This window comes from Primulina tabacum, chromosome 8 (genome assembly GCF_025594145.1).
Source record: "Primulina tabacum isolate GXHZ01 chromosome 8, ASM2559414v2, whole genome shotgun sequence".
Taxonomy (NCBI): domain Eukaryota; kingdom Viridiplantae; phylum Streptophyta; class Magnoliopsida; order Lamiales; family Gesneriaceae; genus Primulina; species Primulina tabacum.
The window spans coordinates 8,435,859-8,447,980 of record NC_134557.1 but is presented as its reverse complement, the minus strand read 5'-3'; the positions used below and the strand labels follow the sequence as shown (position 1 = coordinate 8,447,980).

At 36.9% G+C, this 12,122-nt stretch overlaps 2 protein-coding genes across 13 annotated transcripts; one reads left to right on the top strand and one right to left on the bottom strand.

Annotated features, from left to right (window-relative positions):
- On the top strand, positions 1–4,186 carry LOC142553587 (outer envelope protein 39, chloroplastic-like). 12 transcript variants are annotated; one of them, XM_075663935.1, is made up of 11 exons: positions 1–237; positions 322–383; positions 500–541; positions 697–895; positions 1,554–1,712; positions 1,809–1,879; positions 1,965–2,043; positions 2,155–2,270; positions 2,788–2,935; positions 3,371–3,440; positions 3,607–4,183. In XM_075663935.1, the coding sequence occupies exons 1-11, from the start codon at positions 181–183 to the stop codon at positions 3,762–3,764; spliced, it is 1,161 nt and encodes a 386-aa protein (XP_075520050.1). In that variant the 5' UTR covers positions 1–180; the 3' UTR covers positions 3,765–4,183. The 12 variants fall into 12 exon arrangements, 10 of the variants coding, with proteins under 10 accessions (XP_075520050.1, XP_075520051.1, XP_075520054.1 ...); XM_075663936.1 differs by having other exon boundaries at positions 317–383; XM_075663939.1 differs by having other exon boundaries at positions 317–383; positions 697–841; positions 3,607–4,182.
- Positions 4,187–7,577: 3,391 nt separating this feature from the next.
- On the bottom strand, positions 7,578–10,203 carry LOC142553586 (glycosyltransferase BC10-like). Its single transcript, XM_075663930.1, has 2 exons — positions 8,918–10,203; positions 7,578–8,217 (listed from the first exon to the last, which is right to left on the bottom strand). Exon 1 carries the CDS (start codon positions 10,013–10,015, stop codon positions 8,930–8,932), a length of 1,086 nt encoding a protein of 361 aa, XP_075520045.1. The 5' UTR covers positions 10,016–10,203; the 3' UTR covers positions 7,578–8,217; positions 8,918–8,929.
- Between the last annotated feature and the right edge of the window lie 1,919 nt (positions 10,204–12,122).

Below are 12,122 nucleotides of genomic sequence, written 5' to 3'. Positions count from 1 at the left end.
GAGAACTGGACAATTGGCAAAGATTCTGAGCAGTGTGTGTCCGAGAGTGCTGCCTTTACCAAAGACGTCAGCAAGCCAACATCGTAGCGTGCCCCATTTAGGCAAATCCCAGCTCAATATTCCTTAAATTTGGTTTCCAAAGGTGAAATAAAGGGAATTGGGATTACGTCAAATGGTGGAATGATTCGTGAATTTGTAATGGGATGGGAGCCCATACAAGCATTCACGCTGGCAATGGTTGGGACCAAATTTAGAAATTTCAAGATTTTTCTTGCGAATTGTTTGCTTATCGTCTCTTTTTTAAATATGTTTGTAACGAAGATAGACTTCAATGTAGATTTCACCCACAAACTATGCGCCGCCTTGATGTTCCATCCTTTGAGGTGATTTATTTTTAGACGTATATTAAGATTCAAGGGAAGTGTGTACATTGGGCCCGGTTCCATTTTTTTGCCTTTTCTGTATGTTGAAACGCCCCTCGTTTGATTAATGTCAACAGGGATGCTGGTGTGAGGAGTCCGCTTTCACTTGTTATTGGAAGGTCGCCCCGCCCTTTTTCTGTTTTTCTGAATGCATATAGATTTTTCTGTGTTTTTGGACTATTGAGGTGGGGTGAGGACGGGGTGGGTTTGTACTGTTGTTATTTATTTATTGAAATATATTTGTTTTTGTTGTTGTATTTGCATCCGTTTGCAGCCTCTGCGTGAATCACCCAAATTTGTTTGGAAAGAGTGAGAAGCTTGATGTCTTGTGGGATAAAGGCCTCTGTGATTCCAATATCTTGGTTACTTACAAGAAGCCAAGACCAGAATGGCTTCCACAACACGCATTGGTCCTTCAGGTTTCTTCTTTTAGCAGTTGTTTATACAGTTTTCCGCTAAGGATAACGAGACAGGTTGGTGGACGCCTGATATTCGAAACCACATTATACAAAATTCCATACTTTAGTTTATATTTATATTAAATGATAGTTTATATTTGTATTAAATGATTCAAGGTTATATATATATATATATATATATATAGTTTTGATATATTGTCCACCCACCTTACTCACCTTCGGGTTCCCTAATGAAGCAGCGTTGCTCATTTATCGGATGTACAATTTGTGTATGCTTAATCACATCAAATTGAATCACACCAAATTTATTGACACGTCGTTGGTGAGCACGGAAGTGACGGTGGATGTCCAACATAACAAAACTATATACGTGTGTGTGTGTGTGTTCTCCCCTTCCTTTTTTTTGCTTTTTGATATTTTCATGCTGCAATTCATTAGTAAAACAGTTGTTTTGGAAATTTAACTTTTAATGTACCAATGCAAGAACAAACATGGAGTTTTGTTATCAAGGGATGGTTCTTTGTTACATAATTCGTGCAGTAGTCTAGGCTTCTCATCGAGTGGATTCTTCAACCAATTGTCTTAGTTTTCTTCTGACACTTGTCACGTCACTATTATTCAGTGATACCCGAGAGAAGTTGATCCAATTTACATGCATGTTATTTTAACCATGATTTTATAGGTCTCATTTTAGCATTACTTTGCTCTCCAGCACTCCATTTCTCCGGAGATTGGGATTCATGGCCTACAGTTTGACAATTTCTCTCGCACAGGGGGTGGAGGTGTCAATCTTTATTGTTTGTCTGCTGGAGTAGATCTGACTGAGCCTGCAAGCTCCAATTGGAGTAGTAAAACCAGCGTAAAGTTTAAGGTGCGTTCCATATTAAGTGGTGCTAAGTTGTTTCTGAATGACAGTTCTATCAACCTTACTTTCTTCTTATGCTAACTGAGATGAATATCAATGCAGCATGTTTGTCCCGTTAACGATGATGGGCGCTCAATAAGCAGAGATCTTCAAGGATTTCCAATTACTTGCAGGTAGCTGAAGCCGCTACTTTCAGGTTCTCTTTTTTTTACTGGGAATATTTATTAAAACCTTTCCTCTCTGATGCTTTTCCTTCAGTGGTGGCGATCATGATAGTATGGTAGTGCTCAAACAAGAATCTCGATTTGCGAAGGCAAATGACCGCAGTTTTACGCAAGTACTAACTTTTTTCTTACCTAACCGGACTATATCTTATGTATGTATGTATATATGGATATGACATCAGTGAGTGCAGTTTGTGATAAAGTATTTGATGAATTTTTTGTAGTTTAGTCTGCAAATAGAACAAGGGGTTCCTATTCTCTCTAAGTGGATGATCTTCAACCGGTTCAAGTTTGCTGCATCAAAGGGAATAAGACTGGGCCCAGCATTTTTCTTGACAAGGTGAGTGCCATTTGGCATGTCAACAAAATATTAGTAAGATTGCCCTCAAGGGCTGTCTGAGATAGCTCAGTAAATTATCGTTGGATCGATGATCAAGAGTTCGATTCCCATTGCCAACAACTTCTCGGACAAACCTGTCACACATGGCTTGTCCAATGTAGTTACTTGACTAACGTTGTTTGCAACTATTGCGTTAGTGCGGAGATTACCTGGTAAGCACCGAAAGGTAGTGGTTACGGGTTCCTACGTCATCAAAAAAGTATATTAGTAAGATTTTAAAACTTGGGCCTAAACCTTGTACACGAGAGAAAAAGAGAAGATGATTAAATTATTAAAGTTTTACTCCGAATAATGTAAAGACAAACAGCTATGAGAATATAGGCCCAGAACTAGAAAGCATTACCAGCACACAAGATCATATTCTAACGTCCTTTTCTTGTGTTTCTCTGTTTGTGAATTTATGTACGTTTTAGTGTTCTAATATGTGCTTTTATATGCACCCTCTGGCATCTGGTAGCCTTACAGGTGGCTCTATCGTGGGGGACATTGCTCCTTATCAAGCCTTTTCGATTGGAGGACCTGGTAGTGTGCGAGGCTATGGTGAAGGTGGCGTTGGATGTGGTAGATCATGCCTTGTTGCGAACAGTGAATTGACAGTACCACTGGTTTGTGATTTCGTAATTTTGTGTGAAAATGCTTGTTTGTAAATGATTCTGTGAACCACATCTATTATATCCCTAGAGAATTTAGGCCATATACATAATTGGATTGGCTCAAATGCTAAGATATTCCAGGATTCTGGATAGTCCACATTTTATAATATCAATATATACATACACAATATGTATATACATGACACCCTTTTAAGAAAATATAACTTGTTGTAGTTGTTCTTGTGGTGATCATCGCTCAGATTTCTCATTTTGTTCAGTATGCGTGAATTTTATGTTGTATTTTCTTCTCTTCTACTTCTCAAATAGAGAAGTCTGGCGTTTTCTTAGACACTGGCCTGATGATAATTAATTACCGCTTCTTCATATTTACATTAGTTACTCCGTGTTGCTCTCTGTCATTGATGCCATATATAATATTGTATCCAGAGCCCAATTCTCGAAGGTGCAATTTTCTTGGATGGTGGATCTGATTTGGGATCTGGTCGTCACGTGCCTGGTCGGTTTTGATCTCTTAAACTTTGTTCGTCTGACTATTTAACGAGTCTTAATCTGAATGTCAACAAAACCTTGATGGCTCAAAACTGGCGCACACGTTGTTTTCTTATCGTACGGTGATCTCAAAAGAACCCTTTAAGCTGAAAGTGGCTTTGTTTTTTCCCCAGGAAATCCTTCTCTGAGGCATGGTAAACCTGGAAGCGGAGTGGGGTTTGGGTATGGACTTAGGTTTAAGTCTCATTTGGGACACTTCCAGGTCGACTATGCTGTCAATGCTTATAACCAGAGAACGGTATATTTTGGGTTTAGTAACCTTGCTCGGTGACCCTCTCTGCCTGGAGCGTGGTGGGCTCATGAAATTAAAATGGAAGTGACATTTGAAAACCGGTGTGGCTTTGAAGAAGAGGATTGAGATGCCTGGTGTAGGAAGAGTTTACTATTATCAAGAAGTGAATTTTTGAGCCTCAATTTCTTCACAAAATTGAAGTCATATGGTTGTTTTCCCTGTTTTTGGAGCATTATTCAAGGGATTACACACACAAACGCACTAAATTCAGGTTTTATATATCTCTTTAACCTTACAAGGTAGGGTGCACACGAGCCTACTCGAGCTCGACTCGATTTAAATTTTACAGGCTTGAGCTTGAATTGTGAAAATATCGAGTTACTTGAGCTCGTGGTCGAAAAGCTCGAAAATGTTTGTAACTTAATTTTAAGATGGATGGATGGATGGATGAAAATACTCTTAAATTACACGTTCTATATATATATATATATATATATATATATATATATATATATATAACCGAGTAGTCCAAGTTATTCCAGTAGAAACAATTAAAATTTGAGTCGAGTGAAAAGTTTGAGTTTATCGATCAGATCACACTTGAGTTGAGTTTTGATCGACTGATCGAGTCGCTATCGAGTCGCTAAGGAATTACATAAAAATGGTTTGACTTGCTTGTATTTCTAATAGGAGTAGGTTTTTGTTCATCTGTGAGATGTGTCAACTCTAAGAAATATGTCTCACAAAATACGATCTGTAAGATCGTATTACAAAAGTTTTTGCCTTCTAATAGAAGATACACTATATGGAATGGGGAAATGTAAAGGAGTAGATTTGGATACAATCAAGAATGTTTGAACACAAATTATCCGCAGTGAAAGATTTGGTCTTGCAATGAAGTTAGCTAAAATGAAAATTTAGGGGGTTTAGTTAAGGAGTATGTTTCTTGTGAGACAATATCACGAATTTTTATCTGTGAGATGAGTCAATTCTACCGATAACAATAAAAAGTAATATTCTTAGTATAATAAGTAATATTTTTTCATGGATGACCCAAATAAGATATCTGTCTCACAAAATACGACATGTGAGATCGTCTCATATAAGTTTTTGTCTTAGTTAAGTTGTTACGATTATTATTATATTTTTTTTAAAAAATAATAATCTTCATCTGCCAATATAAAATAGAGTAGGTTTCTTCTGAGACGGTCTCACGAATCTTTATCTGTGAGACGGGTCAACCCTACCGATATTCACAATAAAAAATAATACTCTTAGCCTAAAAATTAATATTTTTTCATGGATGACCCAAATAAGAGATCCTGTCTCACAAAATACGACCCGTGAGATCGTCTCACACAAATTTTTATCTATAAAATAATAATAATAATAATAATAATCTTCACCCGCCAACATAAAAATAATAATAACAATCTTCATCTTCCAATACATAATCTTCTACGGGGTCGTGTTTGGTGGATGATCCATGAATGACCAAACACTGATAAAAAGTGACCTCCCACCAGCATTTCTTTTAATGGATATGATGATACATGGATTTGGTAAACTAATATTCCTCCAAAAAATTGAATAAAAAGATGTACTTTTTAGCATAGAAATGTATATTTTTGTTACATTATTTTGGATATGTCCTTTCCATACACTACACGTATACAACTATGTCGATTATTTGTGTTCGTGCCATTGTTCTACATTTTTCTTACACAATGATTGTGCTATTTACAGTCTCAATCAAGCATTATAATTATAATTATAATTATAACATTGGAAAATTTGCAGTTTCGATATAAACTTCAGTTGTAAATTTTATTTTTAAATTTTTAGTAATTTTAATTTTTTTTAAATCAAACGTTTATCACTAAGCCAAAATTTATAATGGTTAACAAGAAACAATTTTATTTTCTTATACTTATGATAATACACCTACTTGGGTACTAATGGATCATGCTACTAAGCCAATGAGTCTGGGAAGATGTGTAGCTATCCGTTGTTGTCTCATATCATTTATACATCAGTCTTTATCATTTCCTTATTATCGATCAAGTCCTCAACAGAGACAGTATTATCCGTTAAGATCTGAATGTCACTCTTTTATGACCTACCTAGCCAACCTAGATTAAGCGGCACAACGTCAGCTTGACGCACGAGAATTTCCCAGGAGGTCACCTATCCGAGAACTATTCTCACTTATGCACACTTAACACAATATTTCTCCTCAAGAAGTATAGAAATATACTCCTCAAGAGACTTGAACCCATGACCTCGCTCTGATATCAGTGTTAGGATCAAACGCTTATCATTAGGTCAAACATTATAGTTGTTAGTCAATACACAACTTTATTTCCTTATAATTGTGGCAGCGCAGAGTGCACCTACTTGAGTGCTAATGGATATGAAAATTAGGCTCATGAGTCTGAGAATGTGCGTGTCTATCTGTTGGTGATGTCTCATATTCTTTAGAGACCATTCTTATCATTTTCCCTACCATCGATTATATCTCCATCAGAGACAATATTACTTATTAAGATCTGACGACATTTTTTTACGACCTACCCTAACAAACAGATCAAACGACGCAAATTAAGCAGCTTGACGCACGAGAACTTCTCAAAAGATCATCCATCTCAATACTAATTTTCCTCATGCACGTTTTACCAAAAAAAAAAAAGATAACACATTAAAATTGAAATTTGATAACATAAATTACTTAAAATAACATATACAATATCAAGATTTCAATTTATATACTTATGCGTAAATAATATAATAATTTATTTATTTTTAAAATTCCTTGATGTGGATCCAAGCTTTACTTATTAAATGAGACTTTGTTGATGATAATATATAAATTTTATTCCTTTTGGGAGCTTATGAATTGTAGTATTTGATAGATTATTTCTAGAACTTATTGCCAATTTAAAAATGATTGGATGAGTTTATTAGTAGAAACAAAAAAAAACAAAAAAAGTGGCAACTTTAATGAATTATTGTTATCATCGATCCATTGAACACTTCAAGAAGAATATATGGGCTCACACGTAACACTAACAAGGACAATTCACCAGTTGTTACATCATCATTTGTATTATCGTTATTTAAAATTACACGTAATACCGACACTTGGTCGAATGATGTGCTAGTGTGTGTGTGTGTGTATATATATATATATATGAGTGTGGATTTTGTCAATTCACTTTATTCCCATTTTTTAGCTTTTTTAAAAAAAATGTAGAACATCATTCGGTTTTAATATTTCCGGTAATCAGAAGAAGGAATAAAGAAAGTAGAGCTATTATAAAAGATGACACCTCGTTTTTCTATTTTTAATAATAATAACAATAATAATATCATATAAAGCAAAATTATCTTTTACTAACTTTTTTTAATCAAATCTAGATACACCAATATAATTTATACATAAATATCCCTAAACATCACTCACTTATTCATAGGATAAAATAGTAAAATTGTCCACTTTTTCTACTTACTCTTACAAACAATAATATAGTTTTTTCCCTCATTAAAATCCCTAGACTTCCATTTTTCAAGTTATGTTTTTAATTTTGTAGTTTGACAAAAAAATTCGATTAAATAATTTTTTTAAATCCAATTTATACATAAAATCTTTATATACACATACCCATAACCTGTGTTACTATTACCAGTAATAATAATAATCGCTTGGCCGACAGTCCTTTTAATATGAAGAAAATAGAACGAAACTTGATTTGGTATAAATAAATAAATAAATTGATGGATTAGGACATGGAATAAGCAATAACCCAAAAGCAAGCAATTGTCAGACGCTTTTTAATAAAGTAGTACCAAGTTGTCAAAAAAGGCATTCACAGCTTTGAATTTAAAATACAAAATGAAGCGAGCATACATTTATTTTTACCTCAGAAAGCAGGGCAATAGGGTTCCCATTTCTTGATTCCCCACATACTAAGCCCATAACTGTTCATTCTCAAACATGGTTATATTAATGTTATTCACATGTGCAATGCCTTATCCAATCTATGTATGATTCTTTGTATTGAATCGATAAATTATGGTCACTCGTTCGATCAATATACATTAATTAGTGACCGTAATTCATCACTCCGTACATGACTGGATAAAGACACTACCCATATGGATAACATCTACAAATCTTTCAAACATGTAGACACTCAGCCATTCAATTCACACATGTACAGAAGATAGCAACAAAAAGGGACCAAAAGTCCCATCACAACTAAACAACCATTATTTTGAGTGGGTGTTTAAAACCCAATTCAACCACCATTACATCTCAGATACATAGTTTTGACCACTGAATTCGTTGCTGAAGCCGGATACCTTCGGGTTACCTTAGGTTGAGGGAATTATACTGTTAACAGCCACTCAAAAACCTAATCCCATACGAGCACACCAACTTTCTTGAACTCAAAAGCCTCAAACTACTCTTTTGTCTTTGCCTTTCCCATTTCTGCAACAAAATATAGGGTAGAAACCAAATTTAGATCACAACTAATTACTTTTTTATTCTAAGCTAATCCTTAGAGACTAACAAACACATTATATGACAACTTTTGCATATTATGAATAAAACTTATGACTATCTAAAGCTAACCTCAAGCCAAAAGAACAAATAAAATCAATCCACCAGCTATAAGGAGCATATTGATTGAAAGAAATACAATCAACCTCTTAAAAGAGATATTCTTTATAAAGCATCCTCTAGAACTTTGAAAAATAATAAAGCTTTGAAACTCTAACCCTTTCAAAAACCAAATCCCAAGAGCATCCTTCCTGCACATACTTGAGGTATGACCACTTCTGCCAAATTTGATCCAAAAGGTCTCGCCATTGGATTCTTGCCACTCGACCAGAAGCAATCATCAAAGAACAAAAAGTGACAAAATTTACAACTCCTTTTCACCACCACAGATTTTCCAAATCTCATAAAACTTTAAAATTGGCAAACTAGTCCAGCTATGTAAAACTAATAAACCAAAATAAAAATCATCACCAGATCAACATGTTAACCATCAGATTACTTACCAAACATCAACCACAAGTCACTGATTTTACTGATAACTCGTCTAAAACGATACTGAATCAACTCACTTCACAAACTATGTTCTATGTAAAAACACAAGGCACAAAACAAAACTATCTTTACTCACCAGAGACAAAGATTAGTCCTTGAAGATGACGGATTCTGCAATTTCCATCAAAGGGTTCAAGCAATCAGGGGAGAATTTACGTGCAAACATGTAAGAGTAACTCGAACTCGATTTCCTAAGCGTGTGAACCAGTTCAGGGGACACTTCAGGAGGATAGTATGTATGCGGATGTCCATCCACACTATTAGTCCAGTTCACCCTCGTCAATGTGTAATGCGTACAACCACTCGGATCTTGCATAGACAACATAGTAGGGAAATAATGCTCTTCCGGATAACAAGAATGTTCATTCAAACAGGGCAACTTGAACTTCCTCCATAACTTCCTATCCTTTATCACCATCAGAGCGTGCTTTCGCGTAAGCACGAAAAACTGCGAACCCACTCGGAACTCTTCGAAATTCACTTCAGGGAGCATCGCATTCTCTCCCCTGGCATTATACCTATCCCATAAAGTAGGCTCCTTGTCAAGAATCTCAATGTAACTAGAAAACCTCAAATTCCTCGACAATCTCCCAAGGTTGAAAAGAAAGCTGTAAAAATAACTGAATGAGTGAAGTGGGATGCAGTGCTGCGAGATTACCGCGAAGTACGTGTTAGCGGGGTCGTCGAGCATCGCGGTGGCGAGGAGTCGACGAGCCGCCGAGATGAGACTAGGCGACGATCTTTCAGTTCTCTTGGAAGGGATTATTCTGTCCTTGAACACTCCCTCCAAAGGACTGATTTTGACAAAAGGGTCTGCGTGGATGTAAATATTGTACTGATTGACGCTGGCATTGGAGAAGAAGCGCTCCCAAAGGGGAGCAAACTGGAGATCAGAGTTAGTAAGGAAGAGAAAGGCAATTTTGGGGCGACGAATGGTGGAGGAAAGGCGGTATTTGGCAGCCGGGAGGCGGGTGAGACCACGGAAGTAGTTTGCAGTGTCCATGGCTACAGCTTTCTGAAAGAGAAACAAGTCATCCATCTCATCACGAGGAAGGGAGACGGTTTGTCGAGTGAGTAGGAAATGAGGGGCTAAGAAGAAGAACAGAACGGGTAAAGAGAGTAGGAGTACAAGGGTTGGAATTACCGGGGAAGATGAAGAGGTAGCGAAAACCATGATTTTTCTTGATTGAACTGGGTACAAACCTTTGCGGGTTTTGGGGAAGAAGCAGACGAGTTGTAGATTGGCGGATTGTTGCAGTAGAGGTGAAGAAGGGAAGAGGCTAAAATTTGTGGGAAAGGGCAGCGAGCGCAGTAAGTTCAGATATACGAGGGAGAATTGGATGTTGGAGTTGACGGCGTTAATGGAGTCGGTTTATTTTGTTTAATATCATATTGATAAATAAAGTCCGCGTGTCACTCCACTCCGAACTATTACTATTGCAATCTAATAATATAAAATGTTACCATCAAAAAGATGAAAGATGATGATGTTGATGATGATGATAATGATCATATAAAATGTGAGCCATTATTACATATAAAACTTTTAGATTAGTGCAAACTATGTTTTACCAGGTAAAATATATTGTGAATAAGTAATGTGTATATATATTTGTTTGATAAAATATTTGTAAGGCCCGAGAAATTTATCCTGTTAATCTGAAATGATTTAGTGATTAATTGATGTGATTATAGACGAAATGAATCAGACCAGGAAAGACGAGAAAAAACGCGAAATATGTGCGAGGGAGATGCCATCCGCGCACATGCGCAATCTGGTGCGGACACATGCGCGGGTTTGGCAGAAGACCCCGCGCATATGCGCGGCGTGAGTGCGCGCATATGCGCGAGGTGTCCAGTAGCCAGGGGGCTGGAACAGAACATTGCGCGCACATGCGCGACGTGAGCCGCGCACATGCGCGAGGTAGGCAGAGAGTTGCGCGCACATGCGCGACGTGAGCCGCGCACATGCGCGAGGTAGGCAGAGAGTTGGGCGCACATGCGCGGGGTGAAGTCGCGCATATGCGCGAGTGGTAGAATGCACGAGACGTAGGTCTCTCGCATATGCGCGGCGAAGGGACGCGCATATGCGCGAGCTGCCAAGAATTTATGCGCCGAGACTCGAAGGTCTCGCGCATATGCGCGAGACGTGCAGAACATGCAACGAGCCACTTGTACCATTTCATGCAATATATATATATATATATGTGTGTGTGTGTGTGTGTGTGTGTGTGTGTGTGTATACCATCGTTATTAGCCTTCATTCCAAAGAAAAGAAAACCGAGGAAAGGTTCCGGGAAAAGCTTTAGCTTCTTTATGATTCCAATTCCGATCGTGCCAAATTCATTCGTTCGATTTTGAATCCGAATGCAACACCGAGTTTTTAGCGACGGCAGCTAAAACAGGACGTAAGTTTTATTGAATTCTGGTATCGTTTGAAATTATGATATTGGGGGAAATTGTGATTTGACTGATATTATATGTTCTGAGTATACTGATCAGTATATAATTGAAGTCAGATCGAAGAACGGACTGTGTATGTAATTGTTCTGGTTCTCTGAAATGATATGACTGAGATTGTACAGATTTGAGATTATGATCTGTTATTGCTGAGATTATGAGTTGTATTGATATCGATTATGCCTCGTGGTATTATATCTGTGACGTTGATATTGCTGGGGTTATTGAGACTGTATTGTTATACCGTCGAAACATCAGTGGATTGATATTAATCAGATTCAGTAGTGACTTCGATTATATTGTGATATCGTCGATATGGATTAAATTGTATCTTGATTCGATATTGATCAGATTATATTGATTTGAACATTGATTAGACTAGATTTTGAATTGAGTTGCATATTGAGATTGTGCCTATGCGATATTGTATTTCAGATTGATATGGACAGATTTGACTTTGAGACTTTGACTTCGTCAGACCGAGAAGATAAATGTATAAATTAATGTTGAGTTGGAATTGCACAACTCGAGTAAGGTTTGACTTGAGTCTCCGGAAATCACATACTTTATTTTATTGCATTGTTATTTGCAATTGAATGATATTGATATCTTTGATTTATTGAGTTATGTACGGAGTCATAGGCGAATACGTCTAGTCGTACACGAGTAATCTTGTGACAGTAGTGCCGGATAGTGATGGAATCGTCACTGGCACATTGCACATTGTCACAAGATAGGATATTGGTGAAAATGCCAAAGTCTGTGACAGTTAGGTCAAGACACCGGACGTTTGGCTATATCGGAGTGGATAGAATTGGAGT

What these genes read in the sequence shown, in the direction of transcription:
- LOC142553586 (XM_075663930.1), bottom strand. Translation starts at nt 10,015, where the DNA reads ATGGTTTTCGCTACCTCTTCATCTTCCCCGGTAATTCCAACCCTTGTA.
- LOC142553587 (XM_075663931.1), top strand. Translation starts at nt 181, where the DNA reads ATGATTCGTGAATTTGTAATGGGATGGGAGCCCATACAAGCATTCACG. An exon ending in GGATTTCCAATTACTTGCAG is followed by an intron (nt 1,880 to 1,964) that starts GTAGCTGAAGCC and finishes CTTTTCCTTCAG; the next exon opens with TGGTGGCGATCATGATAGTA. An exon ending in ATCTGGTCGTCACGTGCCTG is followed by an intron (nt 3,441 to 3,606) that starts GTCGGTTTTGAT and finishes TTTTTTCCCCAG; the next exon opens with GAAATCCTTCTCTGAGGCAT.